Below are 23,497 nucleotides of genomic sequence, written 5' to 3' on the forward strand. Positions count from 1 at the left end.
GTATGGACAGGTGACAACTCTATGGCGGAAAATGAAGGTAAGTGTCTAGCTGAAAGTTTATATATTTCTAAAGGCTGCAGGTAGCAGTATACTTGGTATACCTAAAATATTAGAACAGGAAAGAAGTTAGCAACTAACTGCAGACTTCCTCTGCTGGGGAAGAATAGATAGATAGATAGATAGATAGATAGATAGATAGATAGATAGATATAATTTTTTCTATGAAAAAAACATGCTGTATCTGAGGGAGGGAAATGAGATGAGCAAATATCTGGGTGTGCCAGACCAGAGTTTTATAGCCAGCTCTGCTACTGACAACTTTGTGTCTCTGGGAAAATTATTTCCCCTCTCACAGTCTCCATGATTTTTTCTAAAAATGGAAGGCAATGATGAAGCCTTCTCTGTGGTCCCTTAGAGCTCTCAAACTTTGTAATCCAAAAGGAAAATTCAAATAATTGCAATGTTTAATGGGATTTATGATAATTGGAAAATAATTGCTACTTCAAACTTTTATTAATCTATATTTAGTTATGAGTCATGCTTTCACAATAGATGCTTTGGAAATAAGTAGAGAGACAAATTGAGTAAACAGAATTTTAAATATTTTATTTATATTCAGTTTGTGTAATCCCTGGAGCCCATGGGCATATTAAGATCATTTAAAATACCCATTAAAAGTTATGTGTTATGCGACAAACTCCCCTTTCAGAATGCCTTGCCAAAGGATAAATAAGCTAACATTTATTGAGTAGCTACTACTGGCAGATTAATTGCATTAATTATGTTGACTCCTTCCAGCAACTCTGCAAGGTATCTACCAGGATTCTTCCTGCGTGGATAAAGACCTCCAGAGAGGCCGTGGAATCTGTGCGCCATCACTTAGTTAGTGAGTGGCTTCCTGCTGCGAGTCAGAGCCAGGTCCGCCCAGCTGCACAGTCTGTGCTTATCCGGCAATGCAATAGCATCTTCAGCAAAGGGCTTATGTGTGGCCTCCTGTTCAGATGCTCAGCAGCACGCGTGCGCTCAGTTGTCTTCGTTGACTCCCAGTAGGGACTTGGGCAAGCGAGGTTGAAAGAATCAATGTTTGTCTTCCAAAGTGGTAGGCATAATGACAGAATGGGTAAGAAAGGTGAGAATAGAAAGAAACATGGACAAGCGAAACTGAGAATCCTGAAGTTGGGATTTCTGTCCCAGCTGTGGCACACCGTTGGAGCGAGCCTTCACTGTACCAGGCCTCAGGTTCCCGCACCAGTGATGTGGGTGGCAAGGCTCCTTATCTTCTGGGAGGATGATGGATATGGCACCAATGCTTGCAAAGCACCAAATGTGTCCCAGAACCCCACAAATTAGTGGGAGAATGGGATAGGACATGGCAGTGAATCAAAGAAGGACACTGATTCTAAGGTCACTGTAGTGTGTGCATGTGGGCAATTGCAGATCTCTGCCCAAATCCTCCCATCTGATATTTTGGATTCTGTGAGTTCAGGCAGTGAGCAAGTCACTGGAATCAGGGCAGGGGAGGGGGCGGAAGAAGGGCATGTCAGAGTAAAACAAAGCAAGTGCATTCTGAGATGCGTTCATTATGTTTAATTCCCAGAACCTCCATGGTGCCCCCGCCCGCCCCGCACTCAGGAACAGTGCTCCATGACGAAGCCCACCTGCCTCTCTGGAAATGGTCCATTTGGCTCTTCCAAGTGTGCTTGCTCTGTCTCTATTTTTCTGTCCCAAGTTTCCTCTAAACAAGGAGCACATGGCTGCATTCCAAGACGCCTTCCCTGCATGAGAGGCCCCATTTCTCCGGAGTAGGTTTCCTTAAGAACCTTCAGAACTCCTATGGGATTGACAGAATAAACATTTCTTTTTTTTAAGTGAACACACTTTGGGAGATAGAGAAACTTAAAACGCATTCTCCACTGAAGCCAATACTTGTAATTAAAGCAATACTGTTTCTAACCATGTTTTCATAGCGTATTTTTTTCTTCGCTTGCTGCTTTACCTCGTCTCACCCCTCTGGGGCCAAAACACTCTGCGAGATTTGCTTGGATGCTGCAGCTCCTCGGCGGCCCTCCCACTTCTGTGCTGGGGCTTGGAGGCAGGCGGGGGATTTGGCACTGACACCCTCTCGTTAAGATGCATCATTTCTGCTTCGCATGTGCCCTTGAGTTCACCTTTCCCTCAGCTGGCTGGGGCTCCTGTCAGGGAGAGGCTGGGAACAGCAGGCAAGAGAAATGCCCTCTCTCTCTCAGCTCAATGATTTCATCTCTTCACTCTCCCTTCTCTGCAAGCCCCGTTTGCTCATCTCTGGGGATAATTTTCTGCTAACAATAACAGCAGCAACCCCAGAGTTCTCCTGCACCGCCTTGATACTCAGAGGTTTCTTTTTATTCCACTTTCAATGATTAGTTAATGCAAGCGAAGGAGGAGGGCGCCAAGGAGCAAACAAATGCAAACATGCCATAACTGTAATCAATCATGCTTTCAAAAAACATTTATTGGAGCATTCTAAAAATGTATTATTGAATTAAGTTAGACCTATGAAAAACTACATATCTAGACTAAAATGGTTTTGATTTGCATGGAATTGCTTTACTGAGTGGGATTACGGCAAATACATCACACTACCTTGTGACTTCGTGCCTAGCAAACTCTTTGGGCTGGAGGGGTGTTATTGAAGACACCGCCTACCAGCAGCACCAGCACACACCTCGGTAAGAGAACCCACGCCATGTATTTGTGTCTTGATGTGGAATACAGGGTACCTGTATTTCTCTAACAACTTTTCCAACAGCTATTTGGGTGTCTTTGTGACGGAGTCTTTCGGATGAGATTCTCTTTTCCTTTCGAAAGGGACTCAGAGATACGTGTAATCCACTTCCATCAAGTGCTTAGGACTTCAGAGTGTTCATTTGGCTTGTAACTTTAACCCAGATAGTATTTTCTATGTTTTTTTCATTTTTCCTCTTTTCTCTATACTTAAACCCGTAAGTTCCATATAATATATACCATAAAATATATATGTATTTTATTTATATATAAATATATAATATATTTTCATTTATGTATAAATATATAATATATTTTCATTTATATATGAATATATATTATATTTTCATTTGATGTTCTTGGAAACAGAAACATTTCATATGACAAAGGGAGGGATTCTTGGCAATGATCAGGATCTAGGGAACACAGTGAATGTTGTCAGTTACAAGGCATGATTCAATGGAGCAATGTTAGTAACTATTGCCAAGTGATAGAACAAGTTTCTGAAAGCCATCTCCAACTATGTCAGGTAGAAGTTCAAATGTAAGTAAATAAGCAAGAAGACATGCTTTGCGAAAAACTGTGAAACAATCCTTCCCTTATTACAAAGGTTACTGATAAGCTCAATTATGTAGAAAATGCTTGTTTGCTTTTGTTAGAGATCACCAGGAATCTTTTTGGTTTAGAAAATCCTGGAGGAAATGTAAAAGTACCCAGCGCCTTGTATGGACTCTGACCTGCCCAAAGGATTCTCTCCGGGATCCTGAGAAGTACAAATTATCATCCCCCATTTCACTGGTGTGGAAATTAAACACATTTTAAGCAATAGAAGTATAAAAATTGTAAGTGTGCTCTGTACAAATAATGAAGAAAATGCTACCACCCACACTGAATGTATCTCTTGTAGCAGTTCACCAAGGTGTGTTCCCAGCAGTTGCATTTAACGCTCGCTGTTAGTGCCCATGTTGTATAGGAGGAACCAGGCTTGAGGGGACTTTATCAAATGTTTCGTAAACTCTGTCTTACTGTTTTTACTATGCCTCACAAGAACAGAATCTAACCTTTCGAAGTTCCATCTATAGCTAGCTTTAAAAAGTGCCCAGTTTTTAACCTCTCCCTCCCTCCCCGCTCTACCACCATCCTTCATTCACTATCACGCACCTTCCCTTTGGAGCCAGTGGTAGAATCAGAACAATGATAGCAGGCATAAAAATTCACACTGACATTTTATTGAACGCTTGTAATGTCTCAGGAGCTGTACTAATCTAATACTAATATGAAGCCCTTCCCTCCAAAACTGGTACCGAATGCAAGCAACAGGTGGTGGTTCTAACCCCAGAAATTGAACTCTAGAGCCTAGACTGGAGGAGGCAGGAGGGAAGGTAACCTCGTTCACTCAATCAGCCTATCTCCCGGATGCAACATGTGGATGTCCAGGGAGGACATGCCTTCCCAAGAGCACAGGGGCACTTCTGCCTGTGTCTTGCCCTTCCGTTTTGTGCAGCCTCTTACTCAAGATGTCACCAGTGTGAGTGTGCATGTGTTTAAAGAGCAAGGGGAGAAGAAACTAGAAGGACTTCTATAAAAGCTATACTTGGCACCAAAAAGAAGGCCTTAGCCTTTCATTTTATCTGTAGACTTTTCTGAAATCCAGCAGCTCTACCTCTGGTCTGCACCTAGTGCCTGTCCCTGACATGGCCTGCCCTCCCACCTTCAGCTCCCCCAGTGGGATGGGCTTTGCTGCAAGACATCCTATGTCTTCCACCCAGGATCCTTTTCTAATCTCAGTCTAATTGGTTTGGCCCACCCTGCTGGGCTGCTTAATTGGGCATGAGCGTATTTTGCAGATCCTATGCCATCGTGAGCTCTGCCTTCTCCTTCAAAGGGAAATCTGCTTATTCTGTGGGCTCAGAAGGAACAATCATTTTATGCTCAGTTCACTGGGAACTTATGTGATGAAATTGTTCGTGGGCCAGACGAGCAATTAGACAACAGTGCAATCAAGACTTTTGTTCTTTTATTTTTCAAAGGAAAAGTTACTGAAACATATACTGTACTTGGAGTCATGGGTTCCTCGGTTCTGAATCTTGCTGGTAATTTTCTGGGTAATCTTGGTCAAATAATGTCTTTGATATTTATTTTTTCCATTCATGATGGGATGTGTTGGATCCGTGGCTTCCATGGAATCAGAGACAGGCTTTACAGGGGATGTGCTTCACGTGGGCCACTGCTGCCACACTGTTTGCTTTTTCTTCCTCCACTCACTTGTTCTCATCTTGTAAGTTGCAGCTAGGACTGTAAGCTGCAGGGACAGAGTTCAGCGAACATATCAGACATCTTGTCGTTGAGATTTAAAGCATTGCTAAATGGCCTTTATAGAAAACGTTTTCCAGTCTTTATTTTAGAGTATAAGCCAGATTGTTTCAGTTTAAAGCTTGTTTTGACTCTTCATGTTACTTAGAATTTTAAAAATAGAATATTTTCCAAGGCTAACACATCCTTTGGAGATGTATGCATGCATGCTACATCCCATATTTTGATGTCACTATTCTTTTTTTTTAAGTTGTCTTTTCATTCGTCTCACTAAGAGTGTCCTCCTCCTCCCCTCCTCCGTTCCCCGACAAACCTCAAACCAGCTGACACATTCCTACCTCGGGGTCTTTGCTGCTGCACTTTCTTGTTTTCTAAGACATTTTCCTTTACATGGCTTCATGGACACACTCTTTCCCTCCAATCTCTCATCAAATGTCATTCTATCAGAAAGACCTTTTCTGATTTTTATATAAAGCCACAACCTCACTCACCTCTGGACTTTCTAACTTTGTTGTGCTCTATTTGTGAATATGATACCATGTGCCCTTGACCTATTACTGCATATTTGTTCCCTTTGCTATCTGTCTGCTTGTCCATGCCAGTAAACTACTTGACAGAGTACCAAGTTCACTGTTGTATCTTTAGAGTTGGAAAGGTAGCAGTTGTTCAGATTTCAAAGGTATAAATGAACCTCTTCATCTCTAATGCTACAATCTTCAGAACAGAGCTAGGTCCAAGTCTTTTTATACTTCAGTGTATTTTGCTAAAAAGTGGAATGTTTTAGAACCTTATGGCTTGATGCTCTTCATTCCAACATTGTTATGATACTTTGCAGAGGTGCATAAACGTAGAATCGGAATGTTTGTAGTCTAGATTCATGGACCATATGAATACGGTGTAAACCTAAAATTTAGCATCACTTGACACACGCTCTTTGATCCTGCAGTCCTCAACCACTGCTCTGTCTTTACCTTCCATAGTTCTCTATACACGTATGCACAAAGGCCCTCTCTTTCCAACTATCCTATCCTTCCTCATTCCCCCATACACAGAGCTCATTCTTCTAGAGATGAAGTGTTCTATGTTTGCCCTGAACCTCGTTTCTTCTAAGTTTCAATTTAATCCCGAAATCTCACCTGACCCCATTTTCATTCTCTATCAGAGACACTTGTTGTGGTCCTTCTATCACTAAAAATACCACCGTGGCTGCACAACAGGGTTTAATAACTCTCCTAAAAAATCATCTAAGTGCCCCCTCATCACTCCTCCTGCCCAATTTGGACCTGTCCACTGGGGCGAGGATTGCTCCCCGTGGTGTCGATTGGGCAGTGCCTGGCACAGAGCTGGTGTTTCATAGTAACATCCCTCCGTTGCTGCACTCTCCCCGAGAGCCTGGCTCTACGTGCAGCAGATGTGGTGCATTCCTTGTCCTGACCCTGCTGGGGAGGAACTAAGTCCCTAGTACTGGCATCTTTCCTAGGTTTTTCAAGGAAGCCACACAGATGGCAGCATTAGATCCATTGCTAGTGAACTCCATGCTTTATGAAGGCTGTAGAGGCTTCTTTTTTTTTTTTTCTTAAAATGGATTGAATTACAGTCTTATAATTTGGTGGTTGGAATGTCAGTATTTGTACAGATTCCACTATGTTTGTATATTCTACCTCTGAATATTTGTCTGCAAAGAGAGATTTAACCATCAAGACAGTTAAGACAAGTCTTTTCTACACTCAGCTCTACCACTCACTAGCTGGTGATCTTTACCAAATCATTTGCTTTCTTTATCTATAATTGAGTACTAGTTTTTTAAGAATATAAGCAGCATGATATTAAAAAATTCCAGAGAGTAAGTCATAAATATTGATGACTCATATGTATAAGTAGACAGGCTAACATATTGCTGTATAGGTCCATACAATGATATATGCATGTATCTATTATGAATAAGTATAAATTCATAGTTATGTGCATAATAGTTTTATAATATTCAAGAATAAACTGATAAAGAAACAGGCTTCTTACCTGTACATGGCAGTGCTCCTCATAGGTATTGATAATTGATTACACATTACTTCACAATGTATTGATTTGAAAACGGCAATATTTTCTCAAACTTTCTGCAGCTTAGGGATCTGAGTGTCTTGAGTCTGGGTCTCTCCCAAAGTTGTCACCTCAAAACTTAGTTCATTAGGTCTGTGTTTCCTGGCTCACACACATCCCCACTGCTGGAATGTGCTCTCTCCTGAGGCCTCGATTTCTCAGCTGTGGTGAGCGGAGGCTTTCCTCCACTCATGGCAGTGTAATCTCCTCCATGCATTCTGGAAATCAGCAGGTGCTCAGACAGTCGAATACAGAGACAGTGAGAGAGTAATGGAAAAAGCAAGAGTGAGGCAGCAGTAAAAGAGACACAGAAAAGAGACAAAATGTTACACGGAGAGAGCAAGGGGAGGCAGCAGAAGACAGACCCAGCAGGACAGAGGGAAATCACAAAGGAAGACCTAGAGCACAGTGGAAGCTGTGGCACCTGTGACTTGATCATGGAAATGCTCTATCCCCTTTGCCTGCTTTTCATGGGGAATGACACTGTGGGGGTGGGAAGTCATTGGGGCTCTTGTCAAAGGTAACCTATGCATGGAGCCCGTCAAGTTCTTCTCCATTGGCTGCCAAGGTCCCTCCTCCCCTCCTGAATGCTTTCTCTTATCTGCTTCCTTATTCTGACCTTTAGACTGCTGTCTTTCTGTGCACCTCTTCCCACCACACATGTTGTACTTTCCTCTCACTCATCCTGTACTGCTGTTTTCCTGCCTGTGGTTAGCTTTTTTGTTTTCTTTTTTAAAGACCACACACATTATCTAAATTCTATGTAAACTGCAATCCTGGAGCTCAAACCTGACCTCTGACCTCTGCACCGGCGCTTTTCCTGGAGGCCAGAGAAGTGCATGCTGCAGTCTTTGTGTCCTGTACTCCTTGATTTACAAGAAAATGGAAATGATTCTGCCCCGCCAGACTGAGAGCTTCTTAACTCCACCAGTGGTGATGTGCCATGATAGGTTACCCTTAGTAGGTGACCTTCAGGGATGCAGTGAGTACCGTGGATGATTTAAGTACTTTAACGTATGCAGGCCTGAGTAGACTTAGTATTTAAACCAACTATAAATTATGGGCTGAGATCCCTTAAGCAGACATCAAACATCCAGTCCGTGACTTGGAAATGTACCCTGATGTTAAAGCTCTTTCAGCCCCAGCTGGCTATGAATCTGGGGTCAAACTCAACCACTGAATCACCGGAGATGTTCTGGGCTGATTCCAGCACTGTTCTTGCCCCATGCCCCTTTCTCCATTCATCTCTCCCATCTTGTGGCAGGATAAAGAGACCTCTCATTAAACTCTGGTTCCCATCATTTATCCAGGCTCACCTTCCTGCCCTTATGGTTGGTCTCTTTTTCTCAAGGGACTGGAAGCACGTAACTCAGGCAGGTTGGAGAGCTTGCTGCTCCAGGACAGTTGCACAGTGGTGATGGTTATTTAAGCAAAAGCAGCCTGTATTCTCCCATGGTCCCTATCTCTGAACCTCTAATGATTGATATGTGCCTGTCTGGAGATTTGTGAGCAAATAAAGTTACAGAACACTATTTCACATTAGATTAGTGCTTTGCAGTTTCCAGTGGTATTTTCACACTAAGTGTTTCATGTAATCCCAGAAAAAACAACAGAAGATACATAATATGAATTGGACTCTGTAGATGAGGAAATGTATGTCCTGAGGCCGTGTGTTGGCTTAACTACCTAATCTCACACCTCCAAGTGCCAGAATTCCATATGAGTGCTGATTTCTGTCCTGGATGCTTTACTTCAGATCCAGTCCCCTGTTGATGTCCTGGGAAAGCAGCAGAGGATGGCCCAAAGCTTTGGAACCCCGCACTCACATGGGAGACCCAGAAGAACATTCTACCTCTGATTGGTTCACCTCCAGCTGTTGATGCCATTTGGAGGGTGAACCAGCGGATGGAAGATCTTTGTCTTTCCTTCTTTCTGTAACCTGTCTTTTCAATAAAGAAAATAGTTCATTTGTTGAATAAAAAAGGAAATAAATGTAGATCTAAAATAAGGACATGTTACCCACTGCATCATACTGCATGCTTTGCACAAGGGAGCACAGAGTTGCTCTCCCAAGTTTAGTGCTTTTCATTCTTCATCTATTCCATTGTTAGTGAAGTCGACAATGGAAAATCCCATAGGGTCTTCAGAGTTTATCTTAATTTCTGCCAAATAGTAGGAGCTCAATGAATGCATACTGCAACTTTGGATTAAAGTGAGACCAAGACTGAATATTTAATTCTTGAGTTGTCTCACAATTATTCTCATGTTGCTTTGTGCTTCAGGTCTACTGTTCCATGGTCTACCTGCTGTCTTCCCTCCCATAATTCCTCCCTCCCTCCTTGCCTTCTCCCTTTGTTCTCCTTGCTTCTTTATTATTCCATCTAGAATTATTACGAAACATGTCATGTAATAGTCACAATAATGTTTATAAATTTGATCAGAGTATCTGATAAGATCCTGTCTGTAGGATATGGCTCACGATCTCATGGGAGAGAAGGACAAGCAGCTAGAGGACAGCACAGAACTAGGTGCTGTCCAGGGTGCCAGCGTTATGAGAGTAAATGTGATCATTGGCAGGACACGAGCCATACTATTCCATGAGCTGCAAAATACCATGCAGGTTATCCTTGCAACGAATATACATGCCATTACCATATTTGCATTTTTAATAATGTCTTCTTTCTTAGCCTCTCCATGCATAACACTCTAAAAGTGGTTCTTGATTATGTATGCATGATAATTTATAAAGAATTTGAAGGCATGACTGTCTACATGGTCCAGTGCCCCAGGAATAAAAGTAGTACTCAATAAATATCTGTTGGTTAAAAGAGATGAATGCTCCACATCAAAGTACCACTGGTAAAATGTGAAAAATAAATACAGACATTCTCTGACACAAGGAGAGATGTCCCATTGGAATGGCTGGGTGGAATCTGAGTTGAGAGCAGAGATGTTAAGTTGAGGAGTATCATTCATCTCTCCTGCCCAGGGAGTTTGCCCGTTGGAAGGTGAGGAACACAGCCATTGAGAGGAGAGATCTGGTCCGTCATCCAGTGCCCCTCATGCCGGAGTTTCAAAGGAGCATCCGCCTGCTTGGCAGGAGACCCACCACTCAGCAATTCATCGATACCATCATCAAAAAGTACGGCACGCACCTCCTCATCTCTGCCACCTTGGGAGGTAGGTCAGCAGACCCTGCATAATCTCTCTGTCATAATGGCGGGTCTGGGATGGAAGGGAGAGTTGGGATTTTCTGAGAGCAAAGCCTTCTCAATTTGCATACGTTGCCAGATAACCCCAATTATTCTGGTCATTGTGGACATCTCTGAGTGGATTATTCAGTTCTCTGTCATGGTATATGTGAAACTTTATTGCTTAGTGAGTATGGCTTCAATTTAGAATTCTCTCATTTTATTACGTGTTCTTACTCAGATAATTATTTCAAATTTATGGCTTCTGTTCCATGGAAATGTGTTTCAGACATTCTTTAGGAGGTTACATTTGCTTACTGCCTGTGCTTACTTTAGGGATGGATGACTTAAAGTTACTGTATCAGAGGTATCTTTTTTTAGTAGTTTTCTAAAAGTAACCATTAAGTGGTAAAATATATAAATATTTACACTATTTTTATTTCATTGGACATGGATTCAGTAATTAGGAAAGTTGACTACTTGTTTCACTTTCTTCAGCCCTCTCCAAAACTCCCTAAAAGCTCAATAAATCTTTGAGGGAGAAAGGATAAGAAAGGGTAAGAGAGATGGATGGAGAGTAGAGAGTAAATGTAAAGACAGTGAGATACGGGTCATACTAGTGCATGTAGGTGGGCATGGGTCTTGTCCACAGAAACATCATTGTATAAACAATCCTTTAGGCTTCATTTTTATGTCACAGTTCAGTGGTTGGGTCCACTGAACTTGGAACAGCACTGTTGGTGGTAGAAAGCCTTTCCACTTGCTCGTATCTGCCAACATACATTCAGGTATGGCGCATTTCAGCTAAAAAAAGATTAGCGTATTGACAAGGAGGGCTGAGCACTACAAACTAGAATGCAAAGTGAAGATGTCAATAAAAATGCCATGGAAGAAGTGGCATTTTGTTGCATCAGGAGTCAGCTAGGGAAAGGAAGGTGGATAAAGTTTCTAGGTCAAACATACAATGTATAATTTGAAGGCAAAAAGTGTAGTAATTTTATAGTGTGGGGAATGTGGGTTGTGATGTTTTAGGGGTGAATCCACTCATTCTTACAATAATATCATCCACTATTAGCTGAGGTGACAATGTAAGTTTTCTTCAGTCCTCATAGCCTGACGTTTTGTCATACTATCTAAAATTTATAAATAGAAAAGCTGAGATTGAAAATATCTTGCAAATGATAGCTCTTTATTTTAATTTATGGCTTTCTGTCCACAAAGCCTATATTGTTTTTATGATTCAGTATTAGTCTACTCTGAAACAAACTCATTTACCCATTCCAGCTACCAACTGATTAGTGTTTGTTTTCTGCTGCTAGTAACATACTAATTATGACTTGAATTTTAGATCATCAATATAATTTTGTTCTATTGTAGTTTTGAAATGAATTCATTTCTACACAGAGTGTGCCTTTCATTTGTACTTTTCTTTAAATGTCTGCCTCCTATTTTATTTTTTTCAAAGTAACTAATTCAGTTCTTCCACTAAAAGCTGTGCCTAGGTCTGAGTCCCTAGGAATCCCAAACAGCAAAGACCTTTCTGTTTCAGTGAAATGTATTTTTAGTTTCTTCAAAGCATGATGGTGAATTATTCCCAAATCCTAGTTCCCCTCTTGCTTTACCAACACATTTTAAAATATGCAAAGTTTGGGTAGAAATCTGATGTTGAACAGCAAGGTTGAAATGGTCCCTCTGCTCCCAGTATAGAGGAATGGAAAGAGAAAGAACGGGATTTAATGCTGATTGAACATAGGTGCCAGGAATTGTGCCATGTCCTCATTACATCAACATTTTAGTCATTGATTCTTGAAAAACTGTCTCTTCAGGGTTTTTCTCGTAGCAACGTAAGAGAAGGAGAGCAGGAGGTACAGTAAGGAGCAGGACAGGTCCTGTGGTTTGGCTACTCATGGTGCAATCTTTCTATTTGCTTCATGTCATCTTGGCAAGAACCCAATTGTTTAAGCCTCTGTTTCTTTTTTTAGAAATAGTCATAATAACAGCTCTTCATTTATGCATATCCTGAGAATGAAATCAAATGATGCATTAAAAGTGCTTAAGACACCGTCTGGCACCTTTTAAACTGCTGCTGCTGTTGTAGTTGTCATTGCTGCTCTTGCTGCTGTTACTGAATGGAGCTAAAGAACTTGGAGTCCAAGGGGGATGCTCAGGCTTGCCATTCACTGGATGAGTGGCAGGCATGGAGAAGGCCACTTCCCTATATGGGAATATGTAATACAGTTTCATTGTATGCATATAAGGAGTTATGGAAAATGATTTCACCACAGATTTTTTTGTCCTAAGAACATTATATTCCTTGAGAAAAAGTGCTTTGGTAAACTCTGAGGTGTCAGGTAAGTTCTAAAGAAGGCAGTCAAATCACACATAGACGATGCTTCAACTCTCTCCTTTGAGACAAGGAAATGAACATGTTTGGCTTTGTAGAAATAAGGTGGTGGGAACAAAGGAGGTGGAAATGAAGAAAAAAGCTGATGGGAGGACTTGCAACTTAAGGGGCCCTTGCATTTTACACGAGCTACGTAACATTCACAAAAACAGTTGTTATGAATGATCTTCTAAAGGAGGACAGTGAAGGGCAATCGTCTGTATTTTAAGTCACATAACAAGTAACCTTTGCTAGTTTCTCTCATGATGCTAGTCTGGGACAAGGGAAACACTTTGGGAGATGGATATATCATTATGCTTGTATATATGCATGGGAATCGTTCTAACTTGCATAGACAGATTACACACATGTCTCCTTACATGTGCAGCTGAGTTGACTTGTCATTTGTATAGCTGCCAAGAATCTCTTTGTATATATGAACCCACGCATGTTTATGAATGTTTGTGCAATATGGGTTTATTTGTATAACCCAGGTTCATGTTTTTACTTATGCATGGTTGCCTCTTTGTGTGTGTGTGTGTATGCATATGATTTCATTATTTCTTACACTGAATTTGGGGGACTATCACCTTGGCTACAGGAGAAAAAAAGTCACAGGGCTCAGAAGGAAAGTACTGGAAGCAACATCTCCTATTGACTTGTGAAGTGAAACAATCAGCTTGCACCTCGCCCTCCATCCTTCCTGTGTCTGAATCCTACTTTATTCTCAGGGAGCAAGTGTGTCTGAGAGTAAGGGAAAGCCCCTTGGAGGACACGGAGACCGAGGAAAGGCCTCTGTGGGGTGAAGAGGCAATTGGCAGGAATGCTCAAGTGGGAGAGCAACTCTAAGCAGAACATTCTCTCAATAAACAAGAAATTAAGTCTTAATAATGCAGCAAGAAGCCTATTAACCCCTCTTGATCTAAGGTTTGCATCTGCCAGTTCTTAGCCCGGAGGGAACTGGGATGGCTTCACCTTCTGATTTGCAAGCCCCTAGGAGAGTCTGAGCTGACACTTGACATGTTCAATTCCTCTACCTCTTGGCTGTAACTACTAACATCCTCTCTTACATAGTTATTTACTTCCACAACCATTTATATATTTAGATAACCTTCAATCAGTTATCTATCTAGCCAGCCATTCTTCCATCTCTGGATTCATTTGTGCATCTAGTAGTAACAGAACATACACTGTTCATGAGATCCCAAGCAAATCATTGGGGACATAAAAAGATGAATTTAACAAAATCATTTGTTTTATATCCCACTATCCACCAACTTCGATCTAAATCTAACTAAACAATATTTTTTTATTTGAAAGGCAGATTTTATATGTAGAGAAGGAGAAACACACACACACACACACACACACAAAGAGTTTACTAGTTCATTTGTCAAAGGGCTGAAATGGCCAGAACTGGGCTGATCCAAAGCTGGGAGAGAAGACCTTCTTCCCGGTCACCAACGTGGATGCAATGGTACAAGGACTTGGACCATCCTCTGCTGCAGCCCTATGCCATAAGGAAAGAGCTACATCAGTAGAATAACTGGGACATGAACTGGCATCCATGTAGAATGCCAGTGCTGGTGGGCAGAAGATTAGCTTGCTGTGCCATTTTGCCGGTCCTCATAAAGCCACTTTTAATCCAGATATATTTTTGGTGGCTCTGAAGTCCAAAGAGCTGGATGTCACATCAATAGGTTAACAGTGAGAGTATAAATATGATTATCTTATCCTTCTCAAGTGAAGTATGGGTATGAGAAATCCAGACAATGTCAATAATTTGTTTCTGCTAGAGATTTCACTCCTGTTGTTTTTGCTTATTTATTTTATCTGGGAGGCGGAAATGTAGAAATGCAGATAAATAAAGCAGGGATTTCTCAGCTACTTTCATTCCTCACATACCTACATCAGCCTTGACTGGACCAGGGTACACATTAGCAGATATCATTAGCTGCTATCATTTTTGGGACTCAAATCCAGCTACTTTGATGCAGGATTCAGGCATCACAAGTGGGTACCATCTTAACTTCTAGGCAAAATAGCACCTGTAGTTTGATTATATTAAGTGCATTACATATGGATAAATATACAAGTGATAATTTACAAAAGCAAGTAATGGTACCTAACACAGCCTGAATACTTACAGTGTGTTTGCCTGGATTCCAGTGCTTTCTGTTGTTATAATTAGCAAATTTAATCTTGTGCAGAACTCTTTGTGGTGCCAGTGAAGAAGTCGAAGCATGGAGAAGCAATCAAGAGCTGGCTCTAGTCACAGCACCCTCATTTCAGAATCTTTGTCTCCACCTGTTATTACTGTTCAACTCTTGAGTATTGTTACGAGCCAGACACACTTCTGAGAATTTACACATAATAACTGATTTTTTAAATGAATTTGGTAATCTTCGTCTCCTAATTTTGCTAGCAAAGAATCTGGGGAATGGATAAGCTAAGAAACATTCTCACATTCATAAAGCTAGTAGAAACTAGACCCAGTAATGTAGTGATCATATCTATTTGCTAGATATTCTCAGGTTCTTAACTTCTGGTGAAAAACTTCATTATCCAAAGTACAGTTAGCATAGCTTAGTAGTGTTACTCATTTGTGCATGCATTTCTGAGGAAAACCAGGAGGAAAATCTATGATTGACTTATTCATATTTACAGCAATATTAATCATGTCTCTGAGCCACCTATGCATTCATATATCCATGAAAAATATTCAATATTTTTCTATTCCAAACTTTTTTTTATCACTTGCCCCTCCTACCACAAACTGGGATCTCTTCTTATTAGGATCTCAGAAGCAGAGAGCCAGGTGGTAAATGGTAGACACTTGAAAAATATTTACTGAATGAATTTAGAAAAACAAATGATTCATTGTGTATCAGCTATATGCTAAACTCTGTGCCGTATGCAAGGGATAAAACCACCGTGATTATAGGCAGTTTACTTTTGCAAAATGACAGATTAGCTCTGCGTTTTTCTATGGAGTTGTTTGTCTGCATTTATCTCTGCAATAGATGTTTCCTATGTATCAGTTTGTCTGTCTGCAGTTTAGTCAACTCATTTATGCAATCATTTATCCAGATAAGAAAAGGGAGAAACAATGAATAAAGAAGAGAGAATAGAGGAAAGGAGAGCAAAGAAGGAAAGAAGAGGAGGAGAGGAGGGGAGGAGGGGAGAGGGGGAAGAGGAGAACAGAGACGGAAAGGGGAGAGACGAGGAGAAGAGAACAGGGGAAGGCAGAGGAGAAAATGAGAGAACAGGGGAGAGGTTGGGTGAGAACAGGGGAGGGGAATGGAGAGGATGAAGACAAGCTGGAGACTAACGATGAAGTAGCAGAAGGAGGAGTTAAGTATGAGAAGATGGCCCAATGTGATGGCTCAATTGGCTAATCCTATCCCCCTGAACATGCTGGGATCCCACATGGGCACTGGTACATGTCCTGGCTGCTCCACTTCCCTCCATCTCTTGGCTTATGGTCTGGGAAAGCAATAGAAGATGGCCCACAGTCTTGGGATCCTGCATGCATGAGGGATACCCCGAAGACTCTCCTGTTTCCTGGCTTTGGGTCAGCTGAATTCTGGCCATTGGGGCCATCTGAAGAGTGAACCAGTGGGTGAAAGTGCTTTCTCTCTTCTCTCTGTAAATCTGCCTTTTCAATGAAAATAAATATTTTTAAAAGAATGTGAAGAGAATTCATATGCTGAATCCATCCTTTTACAGAAATGACGAAGCTTTTCTGTAACTGAGAAACAAGGCTGTGTTGTGAAGATGATGCTGATAAGAGGAATGACATGGGTTAGTAGCAGTCGAACTCAGTGGCTCTGAGTTTCTCAATGATCCTTATCCTAATGGAGATTGGCATTTGTAGACACCTCTGGTTGATTTCTTTTTCATGTGCCCTTGATTTTTAGGAACAGAAGGAAACATGGATAGGATGAATTGGAGATTTGAAGACATTTCTAGCATCCAGGCCTGCGTGCCTCTCTGCTCACATGCATGGGGCTTGCTTGGCAAGTTGCCTCACCTTATCTTCTTTACCATACAGGGGAGGAGGCTTTAACCATGTACATGGATAAGAGTCGCCTCGACAGGAAATCAGGGAATGCCACTCAAAGTGTTGAAGCTCTGCACCAGCTTGCATCATCCTACTTTGTTGACCGTGATGGCACCATGAGGAGGCTCCATGAGATCCAGATATCAACTGGAGCAATCAAGGTATGGACTGAGGATGAATGTGGGTAGGAGGCTCTTAAAACAATACCACTGCATACAGACACTCTGAAAGTGGATGAACAGTTATATTTTTTGGCATCATATCCGTGGAGCTCACAATATCCCCTACCAACTACTCCAACTGATGCTGACCCGTAATATTATAAGCATAATCTTAGGGTGAACATATGGGCATGAATTTATTTGCTGGATTATCCTGACTATGATCACGACATTACTATCCACAACCCTCTATTTACTCTTAAAGTTCTCCTGTATGGACGATAGGCACCGAGGCTGTGAAAGGACAAATCATTGTCTTGAGGTCATGAGCTTTCAAAGATTGAATTACTTATGCCTAACTCAGTAATTTTTTAACCACCTGTGTCTTTTATTCCTTCTTTCTCATCTTTTGAGTTTCAGATGGGAAAACTGAATCCTAGGTTTAATGTCTTTGTTTAGGGTTACACAGGAATACCCCAACAGGGATTAGGCCTCTGTTTTCCAGAGCAGGGATCTGCAAATCTTTGCTGTAAAGGGTCGGACGATAAATATTTTAGGCTCTAAAGTCCATGTGGTTTTGTGTTGATACCAATCAACTTTAAAATTGTATCATAAAAGCAATCATAGATAATATATAATTGATGAAACGGGACTGTATTACAATAATATTTTATTTACAAAAGCAGGCAGTTGCTAAACTATGATGGTCTGCACCAGCACTGTCCGATAGAAAATTCCAAGAAATTGGAAAAAAAGTCAATATCTGTGCTGGCCAGGGTGGTGTCCTCCAGCCACAGGGGTCAGGGATATAGGCATTGAGCACTTCAACCATGTCTGCTGAGCAATTGAATCTGTAAGGTTATTAAATCTTATTTAAATTCATGCTAGTCACTTTGGATAAAGTAGTTCTAGACTTTTCAATTCAGTGCCTTTGAGCCCAGGATCTTTAAAAAGATTGAATTTTATATACAATCAATTCAGAAACTACCTCTATAAAGGCAATGTGCAAGGATGTTCCTGATATGAAGGATTAGTTCGGGGGGGAAGGGGGACGGTTGTATGCAGATTTTTCTATCTCCACTTTTCTTAAACCAGATGCTGGCTGCATTTGACTCCTCGGTTTTCATTCTGATTTCTTCTGAATAAAATACATACCTAACCTCTTATGAAGACTTCTGAAAATGCCTCCAGATAAAAGCCTGGGAGTGAGGTCAAGGGAGATGCAGAGAGATGAGTCAGATACTGACCAAGGGAAGATACAAGTGTGGGAGGGAGAGAGCTACTGAGGAGGAAAGTGGTAAGCAGAGAAATACATCAGATCAACAAACAAAGGCAAGCTTATCTGAGAAGAATCGCCTCTATCGGGGGATTATGTTGTTAGGGAACTCAGTGCAGGGAGAAGAATCTTTATGAAGTCATCAGAGTCAGGGTGCCATGCAGGCCTGGTTTTCATTATCACCGAATGGCTTTCTCCCCCCCCTAGATGGGATGTAGAATTGAGATATTAAAGCTGTGTCAGAAGATAATCCTCTTTTGTGCCTCCTGGAAATGCAGTGTGCCTCCCTAGGAGGAATTTCTCAGACAAATTGCACAGGAGCTTCTGTAGAAATGATTCTTACAGTAGACACTATCTTCCCCACTCAATTTGGTTCTTGGATTTCTCTTGCCTTTTATTGCCACTCTGTTAAGACCAGGTAGTGAGATTGTGTCTGGGCTATCAGATCTGCTTAAGGCTGTCTGCTGAGGGGACAGCCTCAGCAGTGGCCCTTGTCCCCTTGTCCTCACCATTGATGTCTTCCCCCCAAATAAAGCAATATTTAAGTTTCATTTGATAATAGCTATGTTCTCATGCTGTGAAAAAAGCCATAAATTATAGAACACAGCAAAACTTAATTATTTTCCACTTGCTTACTATGTCCTAATTGGTCACATTTTCCAAATACATTCACTTCCTTTGTTGGGATGGTCAACGGCATTGCTAATATTTTATGCTAGGAAAGTGGAAACTTAGAAAGCTACTGCTCCAAGGTTTTATAACTGAAGAGGGCAGAAGAGGTGTGTGTGTGATTGTTGCCCAGTCATCATTTGGTGCAATGCTGTCTTACAGTTGTGCACAAACCTCAAAACACCCTAAATGGTAGAAAATGAAGGTAGGGGGGTAGAAAAACCATTCCTCATCTCAATCCATTCTTATTTCAGAGTTATCCTTGTTTTTAAACATGATTTTTATATTTAATTGGTACATAGAAATCATGCGTATTTACAGGATGCAGTGTGACACTTTATTATGAAGGTAAAAGGTTGGTGGATAAATGGCGTTAAAAGAAGCAGTGGACATCTAGGGTGATGAGTCTGCATCTTGCCTATTATGGATGGTGCTTCAAAAACAAAACAAACAACAAACAAAAAAAACAGATTGATGCAGATGTCTGTTTGGTATATTGATTTCCTTTGGATACATGCACAGCAGTGAATTGCTACAGCTATTCATCTGTTGTCAACTGCCCTTAGTCTTAGCTAATTCTTAGGAAATGTGTAGCCATAAAATTGAGGCATTTTCTCCTATGGTGTCTCTGATTATAGTTGCCATTGTAACTTTGTTTCCAGAATAAGATTAATTTTATTGTTGTTACCTAACAATAATGCCTGTGTGCTTATTAAAGACAAGCAATTGCCACAGATAAGCAATTGCCCAGTATTTAAACATATGCTGTGTGTCAGGCACTTATATCCATCATGACTAGCTCTCCCTGGAAGAGCTTTCCTAGCTTAAATAAGTCTTTTAGTACTTTGTCATAGTAGTTAATATGATACGAGTGGTGAGCTTGTGATGTGAGACCCGAAGATGGAAGCAAGATATTTTGGCTGCATTCTGCGTGCTGGATCATCTTACTATCTTGTCTGCTAGGTGACAGTCAGGCTCAGTCCCAGGACCTGCAGAGTGCTTGGCATGTGGACATTGACCCAAGACTTCTCTGACTGGTTGGTTGGGGATGATTCTTGAACTATGCAAAGAAGCCAGTTTCATCCTTGTCTTAACTCTGTGTCCAATTCAGGTCACAGAGACACGTACTGGGCCTCTGGGCTGTAACAGCTATGATAATCTGGACTCTGTGAGTTCTGTCCTTCTGCAAAGCACGGAGAGTAAACTGCACCTTCAAGGTAAGAAGCTGGTACATGGAAAAGGTAAGACCAGAAGCAGTGGCTGTGGTGGTTTGGGTCACAGGAAGCCAATGTGATACAGGGAGAAGGGAGAGAGGATATCCTTCAAGGAGAATGAAAAGATGGAGGACTGAAAAAACAAAGGCAAACTACAAATGTGGAATTAGATGGTTATAATATTATGCGTTTTTTAAAGGGAATGTTTGCATATATAGGACATCAGATTCATGATTATTAATTGGTTTACAGATACAAAATAAGGAAATGTGAGTTTTATCTGATTATTTTGATGAAAAATCTAAACTATTATTTATAGATGCCCCAGACCTCATATATATTAAAATTTCATATCCTAGAGATTGAATTTTGTGCATTATCGTTTTTGATTTTCAATGTGCTTTGGGAAGAACTATTTGAATCTCAAAAATATTGGACATTTTCTTCAATTTTTGATTCTTTGCAATTTCTCTGAATTTGCTTTCAAATACTGTGTAGTCTTAAATATATGCATACGTGTACAAACATACATGTATGCTTTCAGCAGGGTTTATAAGCAGAAGCACTCGATGCTGGCTTACATGCAGAGAAAGATATTTTCAGAAGAGGCTAGTGTGAAAGCAACCATTTTAGAGATGTGTTAGTTTATATTTACCAACATTTTCGTTTATTTGAAATATGTTGTAAGAGAAGCCTATGTCTAGTACTCCACATATAATAATACATGTTTCCTTATTGAAAATAGACATTTTACAATAGTAATTTCATTCTTATTCATCAATATGATAAAGAGGAGTTGAAATTTCAGAATAAAATATTGGTAAGACTTTAAGAGCAGATAGTGCGGATTTTAAAACATGTGAAATTTCAACAAAATAATATAAGGTTCTTGATATTCTACAGGAGAAGTCAACTATTTTGTGTCCATCTAACTTGATATTAGGTCAGAACTGAAATGTTACATGGATAAAGAATTACTGGGATTATGTAAAAGTGATTTGATATAATGTCACTTAGCAAATGGAATATATCTGAGGTTTGGCATGATTTCCACCACATAAAAGGTTAAGTACAGGATAAGTGAGAATGATATTGCAAAAAAAAAAAAAAGGGTAAAATCCTTAAAGAGCTTACTTATAGAATATTAAGTTATAGATAATTTATTTTAGATTTCTTGTTCCTTTTGTAACTCTTCTGACAAGATTAGTTATCAACTTTCTAGAGAGGAAAAATCGCATGTCTTAGCTTTGGGCAAACTAAGAGTTGGCCTTCTGGAGTGGTGTATGATAAATATGATGCTGAATGTCAGTGGGAGAAGTTGAGATTGGCAGGTACAGCCGAGTAGAGCCTAATGTGACTGTTGTATTCTGGTTCCTTGGCAACTCTTTGATTCACACTCCTGTTATAAATGGGGTTTGTTGATGTCATTTGGGAGGAGGGTATGAAAATCCCTTAGGAAAATACAGACCAAGAAAGTGGCTTGGTGTTAAAATAAAGCTCAACACAGCAAAATCTCAGCTACATGAAACACATCCCTACTTCCTTTAGTGAAGGAAAGAGAAGATCAAAGGGTATAATAATGACTATTTAAAAAGCAGGTTAAAATAAAAGCAAGATCTACTTTGAGTGTGGGAGAATTTTAACCATTTTGGGTGAAAGAAAAATGACCTTGTGAAGTAAGATCCAAATTTGAGTTCAGTCAGTTTGGATCAGTTCTGTTTGTTTGCCTTGCAGTACATGCTGAGAGCAGAGAGAATTGTGAGTTGTAATTGGAATGAACTCATAAGAAATTGATAGGATATTATCACCAAGGAAACTTTTGAGATTTATAGGCAGTTTAGGGGCTAAATTACACTTAACACATTGACTGTGAGGGCTCAAGAATTGCCTCAACTTCTTGGTTCTCATTTTTTCTTATTCTAAACACACAATGAGGTTCGTATCTAAATTTGAGACTCTTTCCCCCAAAAATAACTCTTGAGTTAGCTCTGTCCTCCAAAATCCAGATCTATTATTGGTGACAGTATATATATATATATATTATTCTCAAAAAACAAAACAAAAAAAAAGAGGAAATTACAGCTGCGTCCTATAATAGATTGATCAGGAAGCACCTGGAGGATGGGCTGCATGTCTGAGCATCAAGTGTCTGGAGAAAGGTGTCCTATGATTCATAGTGGAGAAAAATTAATCTGCAGCAGAAAAGCACTTCTACAGATGTTTGGAGAGTGGTCTTGCAGGGAAGAGTCAACTTCAGTATTATGAATAAAATGGGCTTAGTCCTAACCCAGTAGGAGGAATTAACAGGATCCTAGCTTTTAAGTCAGTGTGACATAGATCTTTGGAAGAATACATGTTCTTGCCCAAACATGTAATGACTTGCTGAAAGTTGCAGTTATTTCCTATTGTCAGGGGCTAAGGGTGGTAAAAGAAGACGTGATTGATTCTATAGATATTATTTAGGCATCAATCAGTTGGATTTGGATGAGTGAAATGATTTTAAGTTCTTCTCAGTGCTGCTTTGGGGGTTTTATGAAAATAATGAATTGGCAGATCTTTATTAATATGAGTTCTGTGCTAAATCCAGTCCTAAACCATGGGAATGTGATTATTGATCAGTTTAAGAAACATTTTTTTTTCTAATAGCACACCTTGGCATGAGCTAGACAAAAATGGTAAAGTGATGAACAAAATTGGCACAGTTTCTACATCAAGGAATATTCATTCTATCAGAGGAGATGAGTTTCTAACCTACAGTTATAAGTGTAATGAATTTTAACAGAAAAAAATTGGGAGTGCTGCATAGTGCCACATAGTATGAGACCTTAACCTTCAAGAGTCAGGCAAGTTTCCTCTAAAGGGGGTACATGTAATAAAAACTGGAAGATGAACAGGAGAGCCAGGACATGGATTTGGAAGCAGATGAGTCTTTATGAGGAAGCATTCAAAGACATGACACACTCTTAGAAGATTAAATCAGAGGCATCCAAAGTGAGACAAATATGATAATCCTCAAAATTCTGGGAGGCATTCATGGCACACTAATGAGCTGAATGTGACTTTGAGAACAGTGGACGCAATGGAAGGGATGTAAAGATGAAGTTGTATGAAAAACACTAATATTGTAGGAGAAGTAACCTACTCCCATGTGTTGTTGTTGTTTGAAGAACAGACATGAAGTTGGTGACCAACACAATAATCAAGATAAAATGTCAGTGATTTAAATCCTGCAGGTAGTAACTGAAATGGAAAGGAATAGGCCAGTTCTAAATATTACTGGGAATGATTAAGTCTAAGATTTACTAAATAAATAAATAAAAGGCCATGAATAATTTAGAAAATTGGATGAATGTGCTGAAGGGATTAG

At 40.3% G+C, this 23,497-nt stretch overlaps 1 protein-coding gene across 2 annotated transcripts in view; it reads left to right on the plus strand.

Annotated features, from left to right (window-relative positions):
- The window catches only part of BRINP1 (BMP/retinoic acid inducible neural specific 1), a 183,032-nt gene that overhangs the window by 106,326 nt on the left and 53,209 nt on the right, over positions 1–23,497 (plus strand). For both annotated transcript variants that reach the window (XM_058672474.1, XM_058672475.1), the window contains 3 exons: positions 10,163–10,353; positions 16,802–16,971; positions 20,028–20,133. In XM_058672474.1, the coding sequence (XP_058528457.1) occupies positions 10,163–10,353; positions 16,802–16,971; positions 20,028–20,133 (467 nt within the window). The remainder of the gene's footprint in view (positions 1–10,162; positions 10,354–16,801; positions 16,972–20,027; positions 20,134–23,497) is intronic.

This window comes from Ochotona princeps, chromosome 14 (genome assembly GCF_030435755.1).
Source record: "Ochotona princeps isolate mOchPri1 chromosome 14, mOchPri1.hap1, whole genome shotgun sequence".
In the NCBI taxonomy this organism is placed as follows: Eukaryota; Metazoa; Chordata; class Mammalia; order Lagomorpha; family Ochotonidae; genus Ochotona; species Ochotona princeps.